Source organism: Megachile rotundata, chromosome 3 (assembly GCF_050947335.1).
Source record: "Megachile rotundata isolate GNS110a chromosome 3, iyMegRotu1, whole genome shotgun sequence".
In the NCBI taxonomy this organism is placed as follows: domain Eukaryota; kingdom Metazoa; phylum Arthropoda; class Insecta; order Hymenoptera; family Megachilidae; genus Megachile; species Megachile rotundata.
In genome coordinates, this window is record NC_134985.1 from 8,189,484 (window position 1) to 8,215,168 (window position 25,685).

Consider the following 25,685-nt stretch of genomic DNA (forward strand, 5'->3'; position numbering starts at 1 on the left):
ATTCTTTAATATAAAATAAACTAAAGCAAGCATGTGACCTGTTCACGCAACCATTAAACGTGTCACCCTAATCATCAAGCAATATTTCACCACAGCAATAACGAACGAGGATCTAGAATCGATTATGTTCGTTCTAGCATATCGTCCAGCACAGTTTCTCTCGATCGAAAGCTTTTTAACGATCAACACAATATGTTAAAGGAGTTTATTGGTTGCGTGGCACGCGCGAGCACAAGGTCGGTGACCGGCGTTGACCAAACGCCATGAAAAGTAAGGTGTGCCTCTGTAAATATAAGCATATGATACATTCCAGTGGGAGTATCGAAAGAAACGAGAAACGAGGGTGCAGAGCAGTAAACTGCGAGTTAAATCCGAGCGCAGGAATATCGGACACTGACGTCACGAACGCGTTCACCTCTTTACGTCAGCGGAAATTCAAGTTCGTGAACTGAACAGTCGTGATTCAAGCTGTATATATTTGTTTGAGGTACGGTTCTAAGATGCATTTAGATGGATTTCTGGGGAAAATGTGGGAGGAATGTTTAACAAGTTAAATAGTACGGGGTCTTGTGGTGACCGATATTCTAAATGTGGTACAATATGGAAGAGATGAATAGAGGAAATTATGGTAATTTGAAGGTAATAGTGATATGGAAATAGGAACATATGGAAATGTAGGGATATAGGGATATAGGATAGGGATGTATGGATCTAGGAATATAGGGAAATAGGAATTATATTGGAATATAGGTATCTAGGGATCTAAAGATCTAAAGATCTAGGGATTTATGGATTTAGAGATCTAGGAAAATAGGAATATATAGGGATGTAGGGATATAGGGATCTAGGGATCTAGGGATCTAGGGAAATAGGAATATATAGGGATCTAAGGATCTAGGGATCTAGGGATATAGTGATCCAGGAATCTAGGGATTTATGGATCTAGGGATCTAGGGAAATAGGAATATATAGGGATCTAGGGATCTAGGGACCTAGGGACGTAATAGGCTATAGTAAGCTAAATTATAAAATTTGTAAATTTCCAAATCTCCAAATTCCCAAATTTTCAAATTCCCAAATCTCCAAATCCTCAAATCTTCAAAATCCCAAATTCCCAAATTCCCAAATCTCCAAATCTACAAATCCCCAAATCTCCAAATCCCCAAATTTCCAAATCCCCTACTCTCCAAATCCCTGTATCCCTAAATCCCCAAATCTCCAAATCCCCAAATCTCCAAATCCCCTACTCTCCAAATCCCCTACTCTCCAAATCCCCTACTCTCCAAATCCCCTACTCTCCAAATCCCCTACTCTCCAAATCCCTGTATCCCTAAATCCCCAAATCTCCAAATCCCTGTATCCCTAAATTCCCAAATCTCCAAATTCCCAAATCCTCAAATCCCCAAATCCCCAAATCCCCAAATCTTCAAATCCTCAAATCCTCAAATCCTCAAATCCTCAAATCCTCAAATTTCCAAATTCCCTACTCTCCAAATGCCTATATCCCTAAATTCCCAAATCTCAATCTTCTCAAAAATCCCCGGAAAGAAACCAATTTCCATAAACCAACTAACCATTCCCTATCCAATCTCAAACTTGCAATCCCACAGACCCCTCACTCTCCCATCAATCATCGGTCCCGCCGAGTCACCAGGTGTCAGCAAAGTCCAATCCCGCGGCATCGAAGATTACGTAACTCAAGAAGATGATCGTCGCGTATCTCGGTGAGCTGTGATCAACAACGTACGAGGCACATGCTCGAGAAACGCGGATGATTTCAGAAAGACTGAGGGGCAAGAAAGAAACCACAGGGCGGGACGAAGATAGCCTGAAGAGGAAGCCCGAAGAGGCTGGCGTCGCTACGGTCGTCGGCCACGAAGAGATCCGCCAGTGCAGCACCGACGAGCCTCGTGCTATATCGAGCCGAATTCTCTTTCTCTCTTCATCGTCCTCGTCGCTCTTTGCCGAAGACAGTCCGAGGCGTAGCTTGTTCGCGGTCGATCGATCTCGCAGCGGCGATCGATGACGGTGTTTCGGCTGTTCGTGGTGCAGCAACGAGCGGAAAACTGGCCAGGGACGGTGTGATCGTCGAGCTAGGCTCGACGTGGAAGAGGAAGAGGAGGAACGGCCATGGGCAACGCCACCGCGAAGAGCCACTACTCGAAGAGCCTGCAAGTCGGTGGTACCAACAGGAGACCACGTTGGGAGGGATCAGGTACACCAATACCTTCACCTTAATTCGCATCGTCGTTCATCGCCCTCATCGGGGATGATCTTAGCCATCTTAACCGATCGCCATCTTGATCTACATATGTTTGCATCGATGGTTTTCTACCGTTTTCCCCGTTCTTCAGGATCCTCCGTTAGGTATATGTCCGGCGTGGGATTCGGTGGTTTCCGGTAACTGTTCGGCTCCTCTTTCGATTGGCTTGCTTCGATAGTGGGATGATGGCTAAAATTAGACCGCTTTACGGATCTGTCAAGCTCACGCAACGTTTGACTGATCGGTTATGCACGGGGGACAATTAGTAGAGGGAGGATTATGGTTTGTTGAACTTTTGCTTTGGTGAAAATTTGCAGGATCGTGGGGGTTTATCTGCGGACTTTATTTATTTATCATCGTATCAGTTGGCCAAAATTAACTGGCGGATCGAGGGTGTTTGTTTTAGTTGCTGATTGGGTCTGGCGATGGACGCGGAGTGTGAGGTGGAAACATGTTTATGGTCGAACTTTTCTTTAGACATTCTTTATTCTTTCGGGTAAAGTACATGTTCTCGTTAATTTATAGTTAGACATTTTGGTAATTATAAAAACTTCATAATTTTAATAGTAACAAATATTTAATTAACCAGATACTGAGATGTTGAGACATTCTTCATATTTTCTATCACATGGGACACTTTGCATATTCAATTTTATTAAAATTTTTAATTATGCAGATTGACTATTTTTTGGGGCAAGTTGTTTTCTTCCACATCATAAGCTACTAATGTAATTCTAAGTATGATGAGGAAAAATAAAAATTGGTAAGATTCACCAAATTCTGAAGCAAATTGCATCTCTCCTCACGTCGTAGGCTAGCAATGATTCACTACACTGAAGAAATGAAAAATTAATTTGTGATAACCCTGTATTGAACTCTTCATCACCCTTCATATAATCTATCAATAATGCAACTAATACTAAATATTATAAAAATAAAAAATTGAAGAGTTTCACCACATTTCAGAAAAAATCTCTTCTCATATCGTGAGTTACCATATTGAAGAAATGAAAAATTAATATGTGATAGTCCTATGTTAAATTCTCCATCTTCCTTCACATCATCTACCAATGATGTAGCTAATATTAAATGTCATAAAAATGAAAAATTGAAGAATTTCACCACATTTGAGAACCAATCTCTTCTCATATCGTGAGCTACCATATTGTAGAAATGAAAAATTAATTTGTGATAGTCCTGTATTAAACTCTTCATCTTCCTTCATATAACCTATCAATTATGCAGCTGATGCTAAATATCATAAAAGTGAAAAATTGAAGAGTTTCACCACATTTCAGAACAAATCTCTCCTCATGTGAGAAGAAATCTTCTCTTCTCATATTGAAGAAATGAAGAATTAATTTGCATGTTCACATCAAATCTTTCCTCACATGTAACAATTCTAATACTAAATTTTAACATAAATTTCAGGCATAAAAATTAAAGTTCACTGCATTCCAACTAACTTCTTCATTTCTTCTCAGTTTCCACTGTCTGTCCACTAATCTACCACTGACTCATACAACACGTGATAAAAATGAAAACTATAGAACCAATTTCAAAATGAATCTCTCCTCAAATAATCTCAATGAATCTCCTCATGAATTCATCCTCTCCTTTTTTCATAACAAAGCAACGTATGAAAAAGAAATCGATCTTGAAACGATAGGTATGCTGTACAAGAGTATCGAACCGGTATCCGATGTCGGTTCAGAGTCTCGCATAGTTTTCCTACCCTGAGGACAGCACAGCAATGGCCCCACCGGTTGCCAAACGTTTCAAATTTTATTTTGGGAGCGCCACCTGCGGACCTGTGTTAAACATCTTCGTGTCTTCCACACAAGTTTCTTTCTACACATGTGTGCGTGAGCAACGTTCTGGCACGTGCGAGCTTTCCGTGAACTTATTAACTAGCGTGCTCCTTTATATTCGCCGTCTGAGCGTCGTGACATCGTCGGGCTAAAATACATGTAATATACCGGCCATTGTTTCTCTTCGGAGGCGTTAAAATTGGACTTCGTCGTGCCTTCTTTAATGAAAATCGGGCGGTAGACTTTGACGCTTTTCTTAGGTTTCGTGCGTCTCGTGTGGAATAATTGATGCATTATGATATGTAGTAGTAGTACATTCATATGGATGTAATAATTCATTCAGTTATGTATGATAATAATTCATTCACTTATGTGTAATATTAGTCCACCCTCACATAATAATAATTGCAAGCACAATTGTAATTTGGGCACATATGTATTATGGGAGTGCCATTGGTGCTATTGGTAATGAAAATTAGGGGCGTTCAGATTGGAGGATGTAGGTATGGGTATTTAGGTATTTGGTGAGCTACGAAAATTCGTAGCTCAATCACCAAATGGTGATGTAGGTAGTGGAAGAACTTGAGATTTGGGGACTGTAAGGTTTTGGAATATACTAATAGGGTCATATAGGGATTTGGTGAGCTACGAATTTGGGGATGTAGGTATTGGAAGAACTTTAGATTTGGGGATCGTGAGATTTTGGGATGTATTGATAGGCTTATGTAGGGATTTGGTGAAGTAATAATTAGGGGACATGTGAATTTGAGGATGTGAGTATTTGGGGATCATGGAATTCAGGGACTGTGAGATTTTGGAATATACTGATAGGCTCATGTAGTGATTTGGTCAAGTAATAATTACGGGACATGCAAATTTGGGGACGTAGGTATTGGAAGAACTTCAGATTTGGGGACTGTGAGATTTTGGGATATACTGATAGGCTTATGTAGGAATTTGGTGAAGTAATAATTAGGGGATATGTGAATTTGGGGATGTAAATATTTGGTGATCATAGAATTTGGGGACTTCGAATTTAGAATATGTTGATATGGTCATCTGGCCATTTGATGAAGTAATAACTAAGGAACATATGAATTTGGGGATGTAAGTATTTAGTGATCATAGAATTTGGGGTTTGCTAATCTGGTTATCTAGCCATTTGAACTAATAATTGAGGACATATGAATTAGAGGATAGAAGTGTTTAGTAACCACAGAATTTAAGGCCTTCAATTTAGGACCTTATTTAGGGATTCACCGATATGGACATGTAGGGATTTGGTTGGTTAGTTAATTAGCTAATTAGCTTTTTTAGTTAGTTAGTTAGTTTAACAAAATAATTTGGGAAGAATTTAAGGACATAGACCATATCCTTATTCTATGAAACATCCATATATGAACTCATACATAAAGGTTAGTTAGTTAGTTAGTTAGTTAGTTAGTTAGTTAGCTAGTTAGTTAGTTAATTAGTTAGTTAGTTAGTTAGTTAGTTAATTAGTTAGTTAGTTAGCCAGTTAGCTAGTTAGTTAGTTAGTCAGTTACTTAGTTAGTTTAAACAAATAATTTTTGAAGAATTTAAGAACACAGACTTTGCACATCCTTATTCAAAGAAACCTTCATATATGAACTCACACATAAACACCACAAATTTCAAAATAATCAAGATTATTTTTCAACCTAAAAATTCCAGGACTTCCAGCTCCTCCAGGAAAGCCAATTCTCATACCAGGGGCGGACGAGTCTCAGCCAGATGTGGTCGCCATTCGTTGGGAGAGGTCACCGAGTAACGGTGGCTCGGCCATTGTCGGCTACCTCGTTGAACATCGAAGACTCGGTTCACAACACTGGGTTCGCAGCACACCAACACTATGCACCTTCCCGGAACTGACCTTGAGCGGCCTCGAACCAGGATGGCGCTACCAGTTCAGGGTCAGGGCTCAGAACGTCGTGGGTCTTTCTCGACCCAGTGAGATCTCCGATGCTCTGACGGTGACCTTGCAGAGGTCCGCCTCTTCGGCTCCGTATTTTGACTTGGAACTCAAGGACACGGTTGTTTTGGAAAATGAGCAGGTCTTCTTTTTTTATTTCATTTTTATTTCATTAATATCTCATTCATTTTAACATTATTGTCATTTTTCATTTTTAATTTTTCATTATTTTCACTTTTAATTTTTTATTTTTAATTTTTCATTATTTTCACTTTTAATTTTTAATTTTTCATTATTTTCACTTTTAATTTTTTATTTTTAATTTTTCATTATTTTTACTTTTAATTTTTAACTTTTTATTTTTAATTTTTCATTATTTTCACTTTTAACATCATTGTTTTAACATTATTTAACATTATTGACTGATACTGAATTTTTAACTTTGTTCAAAATTTGATACTAAATTTTTAACTTTGTTGATTGATACTCAATTTCTAACGTCATCGACTGATACTAAAATTATGAAATTTTTCTTCTTCATCATATTGTATATGATGTAGTTTAACATTCTGAAATAATTTTATTATAATTCTGATTGCAGGCAGAATTCGTGGTACGGTTCACTGGGTCGCCATTACCGAAGATCTCGTGGTTCAAAGATGGCTTCGAGATCTTCAGCAGCAGGAGGACAAGAATCATCACAGATAGTGGTAGAAGTGTTCTGTTGATCCATCAAACGGCGCTAAACGACGAGGGCGAAATAAAGTGCACCGCAACTAACAGAGCTGGTCACTCCAGCACCAAAGCCAGACTGGTCTTAGAAGGTTTGTTAAACAAATAAAAATTCTTATATTCCTTGTCAAAAAACTTAACTTTGTAGGTTAAAAATATCTCTTTAAAAATAATTGTTTATTAAGTTAATTGTTAAGAGTAATTGCTATTGAGTTAATTGTTAAGAATAATTCTTAATAAGTCAATTGTTGAGAACAATTCTTAATGAGTCAATTGTTAAGAACAATTCTTAATGAGTCAATCGTTAAGAACAATTCTTAATGAATCAATCGTTAAAAATAATTCTGAATAAGTTAATGGTTAAAAATAATTCTGAATAAGTTAATTGTTAAGAATAATTCTTAATAAGTCAATTGTTAAAAACAATTCTTAAGGAGTCAATTGTTAAAAACAATTCTTAATAAGTCAATCGTTAAGAATAATTCTGAATAAGTTAATGGTTAAAAATAATTCTGAAGAAGTTAATTGTTAAAAATAATTCTTAATAAGTCAATTGTTAAGAATAATTCTTAATAAGTCAATTGTTAAGAACAATTCTTAATAAGTCAATCGTTAAGAATAATTCTGAATAAGTTAATGGTTAAAAATAATTCTGAAGAAGTTAATTGTTAAAAATAATTCTTAATAAGTCAATTGTTAAGAATAATTCTTAATAAGTCAATTGTTAAGAACAATTCTTAATAAGTCAATCGTTAAGAATAATTCTGAATAAGTTAATGGTTAAAAATAATTCTGAATAAGTTAATTGTTAAGAATAATTCTTAATAAGTCAATTGTTAAGAACAATTCTTAATAAGTCAATTGTTAAGAATAATTCTTAATGAGTCTGTTGTTAAGAACAATTCTTAATGAGTCAATCGTTAAGAATAATACTGAATAAGTTAATGGTTAAAAATAATTCTGAAGAAGTTAATTGTTAAAAATAATTCTTAACAAGTTAACTGTTAAGAACAATTCTTAATAAGTCAATTGTTAAGAATAATTCTGAATAAGTTAATGGTTAAAAATAATTCTGAATAAGTTAATTGTTAAGAATAATTCTTAATAACATTCATTTTTAAAAATAGTTAATATATAATAATTATTAATGATTTGAAAAATAGCTCCTCCAAAAATTCGACTTCCACGCCAATACGAAGACGGCCTCCTTTTCGAGCAAGACGAAACAATTAGGCTGAAGGTATCCCTAGCTGGAAGACCACCGCCTTCCGTTATTTGGTACCATGACGGAGAGACGATCTCCCATGACGAGAGGCACATTTTCGAGACGATGGACGGTGAATCGATTCTGAAGATCCCTGATGCCAAACGCGCAGACCGAGGAGAATACACCGTGAAAGCTGTAAATAAACTTGGCGAAGACACTTCCTCGTTTCTGGTCACTGTTACAGGTTATAATCAAATTTAGTTCGTCGATATTTGTTTCACTCTTTCATTGATTTTGGCAGGCGATACTGCTTTGTAGGGGCGGTGGATATTCGCTGTTATATTATAAAAAATTCAGGTTGTCGTGCATATCCGTTACTGTATAGAAATCTAGAAAATCTTTGTTGGAAATTTTAGGTGAATCCTAGGTGAACCATTTAATGTATTAGTTTGAAGTGAATTGTTGCTTAGACAAAATTGGATGAATTTTAATCTACTTATGGATTATATGCATTTGGACCAACTTGTGATTTAATGTGTCTCTCATTGCAAGTAGTTCTTCTAACAATTTTTGAGAAGTCAGTAGTCACTCAAAAACAAAACTGTAAATCCACCTAACGACTCCAAATCGACCTAACAACTCTAAATTCACCTAACGACTCTAAATCCACCTAGCACCTCTAAATCCACCTAAAGACTCTAACTCCACATTTATATCATCCTCCAAAAAATATCTTACAGTATCTAAAAGCGTCATCAGATGAACCCTGTAGATAAACCTTAAATAAACCCTAATTTGCAGATCGACCAGCAGCACCAGGAAAAGCCATGGTCACCATGACCCTAGGCAGAACAGTGTCCCTATCATGGAAGGAGCCCGAAGACGACGGTGGTTGCAAGATTGGCACATATATCGTCGAGTATTACAGGGTAAGTGGTAAAATTGTTATTTTTTCATTCTTCTTCATTCTTGTGATTGACGATCAGAAATTGTGTCGTAGATTGGCTGGGACGTGTGGCTGAAGGCAACCACGAGTAGACAGACCAAAGCGACGCTGTCGGAGTTAATCGAGGGATCAGAATACAAGTTTCGAGTCAAAGCTGAGAATCCGTATGGTGTGAGCGAACCTAGCGAGGAGAGCGACGTAATCTTCATTCCAGATTTAAAGAGGGGGTGTGTTTTATTTTGTAATTAGGTTATAGCTTGATGTTATCTGTGTGAGTAGATACATGAGACATGACAAAATGTGGTCCGAAATAGCTACATGTCCAAAATGTGGTCCAAAATAGCTACATGTCCAAAAGAAAGAATAGAATTCTGTTTTTAGCAAAGTATAACCATTTTGTTATTAAATATGGTTACCTTGCTCATTCATAACTTTCATTTTTTTTACTATATTATTACTGTATGTTATACTTTGTTAGTACAGTAGTTTGGTTTTTTTATTAGTTTTCTACTATGTCATTTGGCTACAAAGATGACAACAAGGTATTTTTGCTCGTTTTTAAGAATAAGTTCTACTCAAGAGTCCAAGTAGGTTTATAACAAAATGGCGGTCAAAGGACCAGAAATGAAATTTAACTTACAACATCCATATTAACCTTGCTTATTCATTAAATGACTAAATATATATCATATGATGATGGCTAAAGCATCAGAAATGTTTAGCTACAGTGTCCACTTAAACCACTGTCCACCTTGCACATTTCATCAACATCCACTCTGACCACAAAATAGTAATAAACGAACAAAATTTATTTAACAAATCCTACTTTAACCTTGCACGTTTTATGAACATCATGAAGACCACAAAATATTAATTGAAATACTAGAAACAGAACTTGAGTACCAAGTGTCCATAACTTAAACCCAGTCTCTCGAATGTGCAGCATAATGACGCCATCATTGAGCGGAAAATCGCAGAGCCACAGAGAAATCAGATCACGGGAGAAGCGTGAAGTGAGTTTCGCCGTTCCCGCTCAGAGGACCAGAAGTTTAACGAGGGAAGAGTCTCGAGTTCGAGACGAGGACGATGACATGCGTTTCGGTCCGAGTCGGTCAGCATCTGCTCAGAGACTCTCGGGAAGACCATCTAGGGCAGATAGTAGAGTCACTTTTGCATTGGACACTATGGACAAGTCAGAACCACCTGTTCCTCCGGCTAGATCGAAGGATCATTCCACTTCGAGGCATGACCGGGTTGAGAATCACTCGGATCGTGCTGTTAATGCACCTGTTAATCAGGTAAATTAGGATAATAGTTAACTGATTTATGACAGTGAAATTTAATGACATTATGACAGTGAAATCTTGGACACACATTTCTAACTGATCGACATGTATTCTTATTTACATTTTGAGATGTGTTTCATATGTAGTCTTTAAGTTTATCCTAAGTCAGATACTGTTGATCCTAAGTCAAAGAGTTGCATTCAAATTGTAATTACTGCTTTTTAAGGTTAATAGACTGCTCCTCAAAGTTAATAGACTGCTCCTCAAAATGAATAAACTGCTCTTCAAAGTTAATAGACTGCTCCCCAAAGCTAATAGACTGCCCTTCAAACTTAAAATCAAACTGATAATACTCTTACAATCATTCTATTAAAACCAGAGTTTGAACCAAAACAAGGAGAGTCCAGCAACCAAACCACCCACAACAGTGACAGTTTCACCACCACAAACGGAGGAGACACGACGTTCAGTCTACAGGGAGTCGCGATCAAGGTCTGTTTCCATACCAAGAGAACGCAGCATGTCTCCGCTGTCGATGCCTCAGATTCAAGAACAGCGAGAAGAGGAGAGTCCTGTAGCGACCTCGCGTCTTAGACCGTCCATGCATTTGGTCCTGAAGAAGCAGCAGACTACCGTTGACGAACCAGAACCACCGCTTATCAAGAATAATTCGTTGGACCTTGATAAACCTGGTTCACCTACCACTCCTAGAGAAGATGACGAGAGTGCGCTTCATGGAAGCTCGGAGTTTATGTTAGTGCTGTATCCGGAGGATCAGGATCAGGAGAAGAAGTTTAGGGACATTGATGGCAGACGGAAGAACTCGGGTAAGATTAGGTCTATTTGATCCTCTTTATTTTTGGTAGTAGGTCACTTCTTAATTTATAGGAAATTATGATTGGGTTAGGCTACGTGGTTAGGTACTACTAGGCTGTGTGCTACAGGTCATGTCCTTGTTTGAAGCTAAAACTACATATCATGTTTAGCATTCATAAATTTGTGATGTCATTTTAGTTTCACTATGACTGATGTGGATCTCATTGGAAGAAATATGAAACTGCTATCTCATGTCTTGTTTTCTAACTTCACTTCAGGTGTCATAGACCTTCAGATGTCATAGTGTATTATACCTACTCTAACAAATGTTAGATACGTTCACGCAAATCTGGAATGAACAATTTGCATTTTCTTTAGTATTCACAAAGCTACCCACAAACCAACTTTTGTTCTCTAACTTCACTTCAAGGTATCATACACTTGGTCACATATTACCTGACATAACATATGAAGGTTAAAATTGATCATACAGTTCTAACTAAAAACCTTGCATGTTACATCTAATCAACATCTAATCAACATTCTCTGATTTCACTTCAAGATGTCATATACTTGATCTCATAATACCTGACATAACAACTGATGCTTAAAAATGATCATACAGTTCTAACTAAAAACCTTGCATGTTACATCTAATCAACATCCTCTGATTTCACTTCAGATGTCATATACTTGATCACATCACACTTAACGTAACAAGTGAAGGTTGAACATGTCCACACAATTATAACTAAAAAATCTTGCATATTCATCAACATCTAATACCAAGGTACACCTATCAAAATAATACACAAATCTTGCAGATGCCAGACCAGCCCCAGAGGAGCCAGAAGACATGGAGGACCTCATACCACCTCCCATGTCCTTATCCCTCCCTGAACTGTTCAGCGCCGAGCACCAAGTGGTGGAGACCCTTCGTGAAGCGGTCAGTTCAACAGAGCTTCTCCACGAACGAGCCATGGAGCGTTTCTACAAGGCCGTAGCCGCCGAAGAGGCCTCAGAGGTAGCCAAAAGGAAAACGCAGATCGAAAGAAAAACAGGAGAGTTGGCAACAACCGTGGAACCAACAGAAGGCGACGAAATCGATAACCAAGACCGACTATCGTCCATCCGAAGAAGACTATCGAACCCTGCAGTGATTCCTCCGAATCTGATCGGTTGGCAGCCGAAGAAGAATCGCAGGAGGTCCAGCGAGAGCCAGGCCGACACTCTGAAAGTACCTCTGAAGCTTCAAAGTCCGTTGACTGATATCGAAGCGAGGTCTGATCCGAACATACCGGGCGATGTGGAGCCAGCGGCTCCTTGGGGGTTGGACAAAGAGGAGGACTCGGCGACGCAGCTGCGCAGATGGCACGACGCCAACGTGCCTTTGGTGGAGGAGCTTAACGACAAATCGATACCCTGGCCGACCAATGAAGAGAAAGAGGTGGTTCCAGAGCCAGCTCAGGATGCGAAACAGGAAGAAGAAGAGGAAGAAGAGAGTGTGGAGACATCTGAGGAGTCATCCGAGGAGGTCAGCAGCGCGGACAGCGAGGATCTGAAGCTGCTGAAGGCCAGGATTCTCGCTAGACAGGTGCTCGAGGAAGAGGACACCTATCACCCTTCCGGAAGACCAATCTTACACATCGAACCGGAACCCCCGCCCATTCCACCACACAGAGTCCCCATTTTAGAGGTGTCGCCACCCACCCCCACCAGAACAGTCCCACCACCGTTGTCCCCTACGAATGTGGTCCCTAAATCGATACTAAAGAAACCCAAGGAAGAACCGATTCCTGTGAACAGTTTTGGGAGACCCATCCCTCCGGAGAAGCCCATCAGAAAGATCCCACCGCAACCTGTGCAGCCACAGCAACATAAGGATGAAGAGGTTCAGCAAGTTGAGACCATTAAGACACCCGTGATGTCGGAGTCTGATACGGACAGCGTGCTGTCCGCAGGAGAGGCGGCGAAGAACCGCAGGATTCAGGCGAAGATGAGGTCCAACGCGTCTGAGGAGGAGGTCGACGAAGAGGACATCGAGGCGCGAATGGCGGTGGTAAATCACTACACGGAGATCGTGAGGGAGCACTCGAGCAAGTATAATTACAGGAGCTCGGAGGAAAGGAAGCTGGGTGACAGCGTAGCTAGCTCCAGAAGGTCTTCCTTCTCGGAGAGTCAGGAACCAGAGAGCCATTTGAAGGATCAAGCTAAGAATAACAAAGGGAGGGAGACCCAGGTTCAGCCGGCGAAGAAGAGCGAACAAAAGGTTAGCCAACAGAGAAGAGCTGGTTCTCGAGGGACCACTCCTGCGCGAGAAACGAAAGCGGAGAAGAGGATCAGTAGACCGCCTTCCAGAAACGAGTCCCCAGCTCCCAGATCCAGAAATGTGTCCACAGAACGAGGGGCTTCTTCGAGGTCCTCGTCGAAAACGAGAGCCCGAGCTCCTTCGCAGGATAGGAGACCTCCGTCGAGGACGGGCTCGGAGGACCATCGATACGTTAGGGAACCGTCTGTGGATGAAGGACGGAGGACGAAGAGGGCCTCCTCGAGAACGCGGTCCAGATCAAGCTCTAAGGACAGAAACAGACCGGAGACACCTATTGAGTTAAAGAAGGAGAGATTGCAGAGGACTTTGGAAAGCAAGAAATATCGTCCTTCCAGACGTGGGTTGTCCACGGAGAGAAGTTATCCTGAAGTCGCCTGGCGGGAGAGTAGATTAAATGAAGAACGTCTGGCGATCGAAGCGAAGTATAATGTTAGGAATACGGTTGGATACGTAACTGACCTTACGCTACTGTTGGCAGCCGTCTACGTTTATCTCTTCAAGAAGGAGACCCTGGCGATTCCTTTCATCGCGCTGCTGCTTTACAGAAGAATCCAACACGAGATTCGGGGGAGGGTGTCCGGCGGGTGGTGGTGGTCCAAACGAAAGCAATGACGTTCCGAAGGTTTTCTGATGAATTTAGAAGTTCTTCCTAGAAGAACGCGAATGAAGTCATCTTGAAGAGATCTTGAAAATGTCGAAGGGATGTTGAAGATGTCGAAGAGATCTTGAAGAATGTTGTACGTGGAAGAGATTCTCGACATTTAGACAAGTCTATAGTCCTCCAAGAAGCTTCGATGGTGAGGATTTTTGACCTCGAATCGATCGTGGCAATTTGTCAAGCAAATTAAAATGCAACCATGTTGCTGAAGCCAATTGTTTCATTCAGCAACAAACGAGTACCAAAGATAGTGTAATGGATATTAAGAGTATATTTAATGGTATATTATTATAAATTATTGTTATTATTATTTATTCTTATTTATTATTATGGATGTTCTTACGCGTAATAAATGTGTACATAACTGTTGAATTTCAAATCGACTTTTTATTGTCCTGCTCCGTTTTGAGATGTGGATTGAGCGATTTGCAAATTTATGTTAATAGCCTTTTACAGTAGACTCTTGTAATATTGCCATTTTGGTATTTTATTTCACACGCTATGATACTGTTTTAATATTGACTATAACTCAGTAATATCGACTCACTTTTTTAATATTTACTCATGGTTTTAATATTTTGGGGAATTACAGTAGACTCTCTTTATATTGCCACTTTTGTACTTTATTTTAGATAACATAGTACTTTTCTAATATTGACTCGTGGGGGTACTGAGATTTATATTGATAGACAGCTTTTTGGGGAATTATACTAGACTCTCGTTATATTGCCGTTTCGATATTTATTTCACATATCATCGTATATTTATAATATTGACTCATGGGGGCATTGAGATTTATATTGATAGACAGCTCTTGGGGAATTACAGTAGACTCTCGTTATATTGCAATTTTCGTATTTTATTTCACATACCATGGTAATGTTCTAATATTGCCTCATAAGAAGACCCTCTTCATATCAGTCAGGAAAAAGATTTATAACCAACTTGATACATCGCCAATTTCAAGGACTTCTGCAATATAGTAAGAGACATTTTAAAATATAGTGCTGATTAAGATAGGTTCTGCTACTAATAATTAAAACTCAAACAAAACTTAAATCATTAAAATATATACTAAATCATTCATACTTATACCAAAAATTAATAAAATTCTATATGAAATTAAAATAATTAAATTATTCTGAATAACTATAACTTGAGAGATGATTAAGAATTATTTAATAATATCAATATAATAATTCCTGTTGATACTCAACATTTATTTACATCGATATAATAATTCCTATTGATAGTTAACATTTAATAATAACAGTATGATAATTCATACTGACAATCATCATTTCACAGTATCAATATGATAATGCACATTGATAATCAACATGTAGCATCAATATTAATAATTCTCATAATTATCATTCAACAATATCATTATGATAAATCATACTAATCGTGTGACATCAACGTGACAATCCACACCGCCAATTCATACCGCCACATAGTTTTCTAAATCAATCAACAAGTTTACCAGTCAACACAATTTCAAGAATCCTCAGACTTCCTCAATCAAAATCGCACAAGAACCTCCCAGAATCACCCTAACCTCGAGAAAAAAAATAACAGTAAACAATAAAGAAAGAAAGTATCGAAATAATAAAGAAGGAAAGCATCGCAGCAAGGGACAAAGTTATTCAAAGATAAAAAACAGCGATGCGCCAAGTTACATCAGGGATAGATAGCGGGCCAAAGAAAGCGGGCGCACGGGGCGAGGAGGCGTTAATATATGCGTGTGGAGAAGAGGAGAAAGAGAGAAAGAAGGAAGGGAGGAAAGGGGAGGCGTGGAACGACGTTAACGGCGCATGTGCGTGTTTCGTTAAAACGACGAAGCCGAGAGTGGCGTGTCGAGACGATTTTAGACCGGAGCAGGGCCTCCTGCCGTCAGATTTCGTGGCGCAGAGTGTGCTGTGCCACGGGTCAACCCTGAAGAGGAGGTCGCCGGAAGCTCGCGCAACCCGCGACCGGAAGGACGTGCAGGTCGCTTCCTGGTCGAACCAGCTCGAACATCGACCAGAGTGATGTCAATGCGAGGAAGGATCGGTCTTCGTATCGTCTGACGAGATGACCTTAACAGGTATGATTTTGTTTCAATCCTGAACCTGAATCTCCTTCTGTTCATTCAAACACCGTGAAGAGTCCACATCCTTCAAACTCTAGAATCTACATCTTCTCCAATCGCAAATTCTCCAACCGAATAATTCAAACACCCTGAAGACCTTCTGCAAATATGGAACTTCCGGTAAATCGAAAGGGGTTAAACGAGGGTGATTCGAGATGATTTTAGTGGAGGCACATGTCGAAAACACGATCGTTCAGCCATGTTTATTTTTTAACGTATTTATTTACCGCTACGCCAGAGGGATACGAGTACGGAATTCGGCGCGGATTTTCGCGGCGCGTTTTTTCGCCGAACGAATACGGTGTCCCGTTTTATTTTCTTAAGCGATTTCCCTTCCCGTTAGCTTTCTTCCCGCACAGGTATCTATATTTACGCCCGCGGTCTTTTGCATCCGTGCTTCTGTGGCCATCTTGGTGAGCACGTGAGCGACGAAATACCAGGTAGCCTTGCAAATAATAAATTTCCGCCTACGGTTTTACCCTGTTGCGACAGAAAGGCGTCTGAACGGAGTCTCCTCTGTCGTTTGTTTTTTTTCTCTCGATTAATTAATGAACTTTCAGAAAGGATTTGAAGATACTCTTGATGAGTATGTGTGAAAGTGGGAAGAGTAATCTGGAATTAAAGTGTGGGGTGTTGAAGTAAAAGGATGTGATTTAGGAGAAATGTGGATGTTGGTGATTGTGGAAAAAGTACATTTAATAGAACTCATTATGATGTCTATAAATAAGTACTTTTTGCAAGTGGTGTAAATTATTGGTTCCTACAATTACAATAATATTATAAGTCATATACAATTATGAAAATATTATGTGTACTTCATATATCATACAATTATAGAGATATTTTATATATAGTTACTTTTATAAATATGATGAAGGTATAATGATAAAAAGAATGACTCTTACAAATATAATATTAATAATCAGAAATGTAATGGTTAAAATACCTATAAATTATGGAGCTGAATATATCTATGGCTGGGTCATTGAGGACCTGACGCTAATAATAAATGTCGATAACGTTTTCACTATGAATAAATAATTCCATTATGTGCACAAATATGAAGAAAATGTGATATTTATTAATTATATGTTTGTAACATTTTTATCATCTTATAAGAAACATCTCATATGAAGAAATGGAGTAGTACATTTACTAAATATATTATTAAAAAAATGTATTAAATATATAAAAATTAAAAATGTGTTATAATATGTTATGTATTATGAAATATTATTGATTGCAGTCATATAAAGATTATTGATTATAGTCATATGAATGATTACAAAAATGTAATACGAAGCAAATGTAATTAAATATATAATTTTTTTGCAAGTAGATCAACCATCAAAAGTCAAGGGACCGCCAAGATGGCTGGACCCGGACCAGGTCCTTTTGGTTCAAGGACGCACAGGAGAAGACATCGTCATTGAACCGAAATTACGATGGTCCGACGTTTTCGACGAACTACGATTCGAATTGTAAGTATAATCTACAATATTTCAGTTATCTATAACGATTTGTAATAACACTTTCATTAATATCTTGACTTTCACTATAAGTCATCGACAATTCATCTTGGATATCACTGCAATTGGTAGCATCGCTACAAATTTACTTAAATTTATAAATTACATTTCACTGAAATTAATTATGAAAAGCAGAAATGAAAGAAATAATGATGTATAACAATTTTAATGAATTAGTTGATAGTGAATAATGTATGGTTTACATTTTTAGTACAGTTGTAGTGTGTCTGACTGTATATGTTAATTTTCACTGCGTTGGGGTGTTGAACACTGCAAGGGAAATTAGTGTACGTAGTAGGACTCGTTATTAATATGGTTAGAGTGAAAATTTGTAATTGATACGTGTTTGCATATATTTGATTGTTCGTATGTGAATGGATGAGTGACTGTTCGTATGTGAAACAATCAGTGATTGTTCATATGTGAATGGATTAGTGATTGTTCATATGTGAATGGATTAGTGATTGTTCATATGTGAATGAATTAGTAATTGTTCATACGTGAAAGGATCAGTGATTGTTCATATGTGAAAGTATGAGTGGTTGTTCATATGTGAAAGTATGAGTGATTGTTCACATGTGAAAGTACGAGTGATTATTCGTATATGAATGGATGGACGATTGCTGATATGTGAGTGTATGAATATTTGCTCATATGTAAGTTAACATAACATTATTCTGATATGAGTTAAAATTGAATTAAGGCAAATAAAAATTGAATATATTTGAAAATATTTATTTCATTTCCTGTTCGTTTAGGAATTCATTTAAATAGCGTTAGGAGCCGGTCACCGGTTACCATATTGACCGCCGCAGTAGAAATAGCCGTATCTAGTCTGGCACGCTATAACATCAAGTACTAAAGATATTAATAATCAATTTTACAATATAATAGTTTGCAATTTAAATTATAAACGCGGTAAAACCGTTTTATTCATACTATTTATTTAAACGAACATCTAACATGTTGATGAGAGTTTAAATTAATTTTGAACTCAAAAATTTTTATTCAATTATTCCTTTATATGAATATTCCTATACTTTTCTCTTAATTACTTTATAATACATTTTCAACTTTCTCATATAATTTAACTAAATGATTTAACTAAATTCTCATATAAATTATACTGTAATGAAATAGGTAGTATATCAAACAGTAAATATTCAAAATTTGCAAAGTCAAATTTTTCGAAACGTCAATTCATAGAAAAAGAATGCATAACTCATTCAGGTGTTATGAGATTAATAAATTGAGAATATTTGTTCACATAAAATTTTGTAATTGATTCACACATGACGTCATAAATTAAATCATATATAATTTCACACATTGATCACACATATCACAATTGATACATGATCTCATACATTGCACTGATATCAACAATACACAAGAATGGTAATATTAACTAATTATTTTCCAAACTATTTAAAAACTGTAAAAACACAATGATGTCACAATTTTCATAAAATTATTTAGAAATTCAAAAAAAGCTATTACACATAATTTTATTGAGATAATTTCAATTAAAAATTGAAATATTATTACCATATGTGTGCATTACAATTTTAGCAAGTTTTATAATACAATTTACTTATAAAAGCTTAATAAAATATAATAAAGTATAACAATTTAATAATGACATAATACAATGAACTACATAACAAATGCATTTACTGCTAAATATTCGATCTTCTTCTTAAATAAAACAACTACACAAAAGTAACCAAAATTACCACCATTGCAATTCATTCTAAATCCTAACCTCACAAACTTGCTTACACAACTCCCATCACATCACACAATTTTAATTATACAATTTTACAATTTTACACATCAGTTTCATATTCATTTCATAAAATTCTGCCCCAAATATATGAACGTTCAATGTTATCTGAGTACCGGCACAATTACATAACACAGTTAATTATATCCTGAAAGAAAATGCATAAAAATTATGAAAGCACAATTTCAAGCACACGCAATCAAAGTAAGAATTCGATGAATGACTCGATCAAAGTTCACGACCTCCATGTCGTTTGTTCTCGTAGTAAAACGTTTGTATGCCATTTAACGAATTTCGTTCATGCGTTATCGTTCATTCTCGACTATTGGCCCTAATTTCGTGTGGAAACCTTGAAACGTGCCAAGGATCAAACGTAGTTTATTTCGAGCTGTCGCGCACTTAATTTTCGCGGAGGACGAAATTACACCGCCGACACGTCTAACTTCGTTTCGCGAGTTTTTCTACGTATTTTATCGCCTGCGAATTTTCTAAAGCCGGTGACTCACGTGATCGTACGTGTCTGTGTGGTAAAGAGACAAAATATTGGGTCGTTGCATACGAGACGATCGAAAGTCAAGTTTCGATCAGTGTTTGTTCAGTTGTTTGATAATCATTTAACTATGATGGAATCAGAAAATATTTGTAACTAATTTGTGAGGTGTTAAGTTTGGATTTTTTGATTGGGGAAAATTTAGATTTTGGAATATGGGAATTTTTGAGGAGTGGTTTGAGAGTTGTGGTATTTGGGAATTTTGGGATTTGGGGTATTTGGGAAATTTGGGAATTTTGGAATTTGGGGAGATGGAAATTTGGGAATTTAGGAATTTGGGGATTTAGGTATTTGAGGAGATGGAAAGTTGGAGAGATGGGAATTTAGAGAGATGGGAATTTGGGGAGATGGGAATTTGGGGAAATGGGAATTTGGGAAGGTGGGAAATTGGAGAGATGAGAATTTGGGGAGATGGGAAATTGGAGAGATGGGAATTTGGAGAGATGGGAATTTGAGGAAATGGGAATTTGGAGAGATGGGAAATTGGGGAGATGGGAATTTGGAGAGATGGGAATTTGGGAATTTAGAAATTTGGGGATTTAAGTATTTGGAGAGATTGGAAATTGGAGAGATGGGAATTTGGAGAGATGGGAATTTGGGGAGATGGGCATTTGGGGAGATGGGAATATGGGAAGGTGGGAAATTCGAGAGATGGGAATTTGGGGAGATGGGAAATTGGAGAGATGGGAATTTGGGAATTTAGAAATTTGGGGATTTAAGTATTTGGAGAGATGGGAAATTGGAGAGATGGGAATTTGAGGAGATGGGAATTTGGGGAAATAGGAATTTGGAGAGATGGGAATTTGGGGAGATGGGAATTTGGAGAGATGGGAATTTGAGGAGATAGGAATTTGGTAAAATGTGAATTTGGGAAGATCTGTATTTGGAGAGATGGAAATTTGGTGGACTTGGGAATTTAGATTATATTAACAATGCTTTATGCACCAACCGGAAAATCCCTAAATAAAATAATAATATAATATTATTACATTATATATATTAAATGAAAGCCCTAATTGTGCATAATATACAGGCATTATAAATCATATAATATAATAATATTACATTTTTATTTGCTTTAAAATCATGTGCATCATAGAGTAATATCAATAATCCTGACCATTGAGACGCTACGTCATCCTGACGCGTCTAGCGTCCCTCTTGTTACGAAAATTCCTACGCCACTTTGACGTTGTTCCCTCGCTCTTCTCAATCTAAATTGAACCGAGCTCGAAATTTTCGCGAAAAGACGAAAGAGGCGCTGCTCCTTGAAAAGCGCTCTAGGATGCTCCACGCTCCTCGTTGCTTATAGTTTCCTTCGAACTATAGCGGAAGGTGGCGGATGTGGAGGTGGAAAATTGAGCGCGGACGACCTGGCGCTGGCAGCTCGCTATCAGTCTTCCGAGGGAGCGTCGCGACGTCCGCTCGTCCAAAAATCTCCCTCTTTCGAACCCGCGTCGCGTCGACCCCGCACGTCCAAAAAAAACGAACAAAATCGACGTCTTTCGACCAAAATCGACGTCCTCAAACAAAATCGACGTCTTTCGAGCAAAACATCTTTTGAAAGAAACCGACGTCCCTCGAAAACCGACGTCTCTCAAAAACCGACGTCTCTCAAAAACCGACGTCTCTCAAAAACCGACGTCTCTCGAAAGAAACCGACGTCTCTCGAAAGCCGACGTCTCTCGAGCAAAATCGACACCTCTCGACGTCTCTTCAAAGGAGCCGACGTCTCTCGAAAGATCTCTAAATCCTTCGATGACAAAATGAAGACCAGTCTCTGTCAAAACGAAGTCCGTATCGTTCAGTGCCCTGCAGGAGTACAGTGTAGATTAATAAAGTGATGATCGAAAATCGAAGTGAAATATAGACTCTTCAGGGTCGAGCTTCGCGGGTTTATTTTTGAGAGTCACCGTGTCGATAAAGAATCCAAACGACGAGTAATATCGATCGAATATATATAGAAGATATAAGGGATCGATGCATCGATTCGGATTCCATCCGCCTCTTCGTCCTTCGCTGCAACCGAGATGAACGCGCGTCCACGTGTGATAGGTGATCGTTGGTTCGCGGGTGGTAGAACTTGAGAGGAATTTATCATGGGGAGCGATTGCTGCAAGTGTGCCAACGGCAATAAACGTGCTATCAAGGGGTCCTTCTCCGACGGATCGGGATATGGGTAGGGATTTGGTTTAGTGTCAATGTGATAGGGTTAGGTTTTTAAATGTTTAATTAGGTTTTAATTACCTTGATATTGGATATTGGGAGTTTTGACAATTTGGTTTTATATATTTTTGTGTTGTTTGTGGATTGATTTTGAGATTCTTTTTGTACTTGTAATTTAGGGTAATTTGTATTAATTTATGGTTGTTTGTATTTTTGGTTTGTTGGTTTGCTATTTTGTCGATTTGTTGTTATGATGCTTGATGGGTACTTTATGAGATCATTTTATTATTTTATTGGTCTATGCTTGTGTTGTACTCTACTTATTATTCTACCATTATTCTACTATTATCCTATTATTATTCTACTATTATTCTACTATTATTCTACTACTATTCTACTACTATTCTACTACTATTCTAATATTAGACTAATTATACTATACATTCAAATTAATTCTAAGAGTAAGAATTTGTTATTTTAATATTCTATTTTGTCATTTTACAATTTCACTGCTTTATAACTCTACTGCTTCACCGTTTTGCTATTTTGTTACTTTACTATTATATTATTTACTGTTCTATTATTCAGTTATTTCACTACACAAATATATGTCTATACTAAGTATTACTGTCCTACTCTATGACTAATTCTACTGCAAATCTAAATTAATTTTACTAATTTATTATTCTGCCATGATATTTTACTATTTTACTAATGCACTGTCTTACTGTTTCACTTTCCCAATACTACTATTATACTTTTATATTTTTCCATTATTTAATTATGCTATGGTATATAAACAACGTGTTCTGGTATTTTATTAATTTTACTGTACTACACAATCATTCCACAGTTTAATTATACTACTATCTTACTACTTTTTGTTATTATTCTTTGTTATTGTCTCCTACTAATATAGTCTTATCTAATATCTCATTCAGTGTCTCATCTTACTACATTTCATTGTTTACTATATCCTCACCTTATTATTTTAATATTTTACCATTCAATAATACTACTGTTACAATATTCTGCAATATTATTGTAAGCTATCAATATTATTTTCTACAATATTCTTTAATTCATCCCCTTATTTTATTAATTCTTCTGCATTGTTGAATTACTGCTATTTTATTATATTGCTGAAATAATTTTTTATTGTTTAATAATTTGTTTTATTCTTCATAAGAAGTTTCATGTGTGTTTCTAATTAAGTAAAGGAAATTTAAGCGTCACATATCAGTCACGTGGCAGCGAACGCGTTAATTTTGAGTCGTGGTTGTGTAGTTTTAATTTTAACTTTGCATTGTTGTAAGGTGATTCAGACGCTGCTCATAGGTGTACAATTAATTAGGTGCAGTTAACACTAAACCTTCTTAATTATTATTGCAAATTTAAATATTCTTCTATGCTTCTAAAATAATTAACATAAATAAGGAATGAACATACATATATATAATTTGAAATTAATATAAACTTAATATAAATGAATTAAAACATGATTGTAAATCAATGCTTTAGTAATTAAATCATTATGATTTCTCGAAAATAAATTTTTAATTAAGAAGGTACACAATTATTTTGTATAATAAATAAAATTAAGATTTGCTAATTTAAATTATAGATTACATGAAACTACTTAACATAATTAAGTTAATTATGTTAACTTACATAAATAAATTAAATTACATAAATTACAATTACGTTAAATTACATAAATTACATTTAAATTATCTAAACTATTGCATACTTTATATTTAAATTAAGGTAATTACATAAATTATACTTAAATTATTTAAACTATTTGCTACTTAAATAAATTATACTTGAATTACCTAAACTACTTACTACTTACATAAATTATTTTTAAATCATCAAAATTAATTAACCTAAACTACCTTAACTAATTAAATTATTATTTCATGACCATGTACATCTCAATCTGCTGAATTTTAAAAATACATTAACAAAATTCATTTATTTTTGCAAATGAAAATTCCTTCAAATTGATTGACAAATTAGCCTCATTATTCTGCGTTTTGGCACAGGAAACGCATGACAAGTGTGACTAGTCACATGCATCCAACATGCTTAAGTGTGTATCGAAATATTAATTTCTGTCACATACAAACCAATAACTATATAAACCAATTTGTTTCTTTATTCTTACAATTCACTCTTTATTAATTTCTTTTTGTGTATGAAGTGCTGAAAGCCTTTTGACATTTGAGTTTGTTAGAAATATTTATTTGTAACACTAGTAATAATTAATTATTATTCAAAATTTATTCATTCATTGTATTTATACATTGTTTATGAAATTTTACGAGGCGATACAGTGATACAATTTTATTGTTATGTTGCTATGTAATAAATATAAAATGGCAGAATATATTTTATACTGTAATAAATAAATAATAGTAATATAAAATATTATAATATGCTTCTCAATGGATATAATATAAAGAAATTTAAAGTACAACAAATGTAATGTAATAAAATTTAAAATACAATAAAAATAATGTAATGAAATTATGAATATAATAAGTGCAATATAGTGAAATTTAAAATACTGTGAATGTAATATAATGAAATTAGAAATGTATTAAATACAATGCAGTGAAATTTAAAATTCAGTAAATATAATATAATAAAATTAGAAATACAATAAATACAATATACTAAAACTTAAAATACAATAAACATAACATAATAAAATTAGAAATACAATAAATGCAATATACTGAAATTTAAAATACAGTAACTATAATAAAGATTAAAACACAGTAAATCTAACACAAAAGAATTGATATACAATGAACGTAACAAAATTGTTAACACAGTAATAATCCACTAATAATCAAGAAGTATAAAATAAAATTTCCAAACCACCTTCAAAAACAAATATCACCAACCTAAAATTACATCACAGACATAATTAAATTTGTACGAGACTATTGATCCAACCTTGTCACGTCAAAACACCAAGAAGATCTATTTTCGCTCTGACTACAGATTTCGACCTCTTCGATCGCTGTTTCCTCGATCAATTCTCGACCTCGTACAATTAGACACGAATTTCATAGGTTTCTAGAGGTTAAACGACGACGAAATAAGAAACGGTTACATGCTTCCAACGTATTTCGGGCAAACAAATGATCTAGAGCACCTCAAACACTTGGCATTGCTCTACTGCCCTATTTTCGTCACCTTTTTACACGACGCACAGCCACGGGAAAAGGAATCGTCGTTCGATACTAAGGGTATCGATCGAATTTTTCACGAGCCGTCTTCACGGGGTTTGAAGCTTTCGAATATCTTGCAACGATCTACGAATACCGTAACGAAAGATCAATGGTGTAATTGTGCGTGTATATGTAACTTAGGGATGTAAGAGATACGAAACGATTCCGCCATCTTTATTTTACTGTTATTCTTCATTTGTCTTTTATGGCATTAGTTTCATATTTTATATATTTTCCGTGATTTTTAATTTTATATTTTATGTGATATTTAATTATATATTTGACATATTTTGCAAG

At 36.3% G+C, this 25,685-nt stretch overlaps 2 protein-coding genes across 6 annotated transcripts in view; both read left to right on the forward strand.

The window, feature by feature from the left end:
* The first annotated feature begins 1,400 nt into the window (after positions 1-1,400).
* On the forward strand, positions 1,401-14,350 carry LOC105662898 (myomesin and myosin binding protein). 2 transcript variants are annotated; one of them, XM_012288677.2, is made up of 10 exons: positions 1,401-1,724; positions 1,782-2,215; positions 5,767-6,146; positions 6,606-6,828; positions 7,900-8,187; positions 8,745-8,872; positions 8,944-9,116; positions 9,833-10,187; positions 10,555-11,002; positions 11,816-14,350. In XM_012288677.2, the coding sequence occupies exons 2-10, from the start codon at positions 2,131-2,133 to the stop codon at positions 13,930-13,932; spliced, it is 4,197 nt and encodes a 1,398-aa protein (XP_012144067.2). In that variant the 5' UTR covers positions 1,401-1,724; positions 1,782-2,130; the 3' UTR covers positions 13,933-14,350. The 2 variants fall into 2 exon arrangements, with proteins under 2 accessions (XP_012144067.2, XP_012144066.2); XM_012288676.2 differs by having other exon boundaries at positions 1,401-2,215.
* A 1,515-nt stretch (positions 14,351-15,865) lies between these two features.
* The window catches only part of LOC100882703 (uncharacterized), a 96,126-nt gene continuing 86,306 nt past the window's right edge, over positions 15,866-25,685 (forward strand). For 2 of the 4 annotated variants that reach the window (XM_076529764.1, XM_076529766.1), the window contains exons 1-2: positions 15,868-16,067; positions 17,452-17,593. In XM_076529764.1, coding sequence (XP_076385879.1) covers positions 16,055-16,067; positions 17,452-17,593 — 155 coding nt within the window. In that variant the 5' untranslated portion in view covers positions 15,868-16,054. Of the gene's footprint in view, positions 16,068-17,451; positions 17,594-21,375; positions 22,157-25,685 lie in introns of those variants that run through there. The other 2 variants (XM_076529767.1, XM_076529765.1) reach the window with 2 other exon arrangements.

Bases quoted from the DNA above. Each gene is read 5' to 3' on its own strand.
- LOC105662898 (XM_012288676.2), top strand. From the start codon at position 2,131: ATGGGCAACGCCACCGCGAAGAGCCACTACTCGAAGAGCCTGCAAGTC. The intron at 8,873-8,943 runs GTAAGTGGTAAA...ATTGTGTCGTAG, and splicing joins ATATCGTCGAGTATTACAGG to ATTGGCTGGGACGTGTGGCT. The intron at 10,188-10,554 runs GTAAATTAGGAT...TATTAAAACCAG, and splicing joins TTAATGCACCTGTTAATCAG to AGTTTGAACCAAAACAAGGA.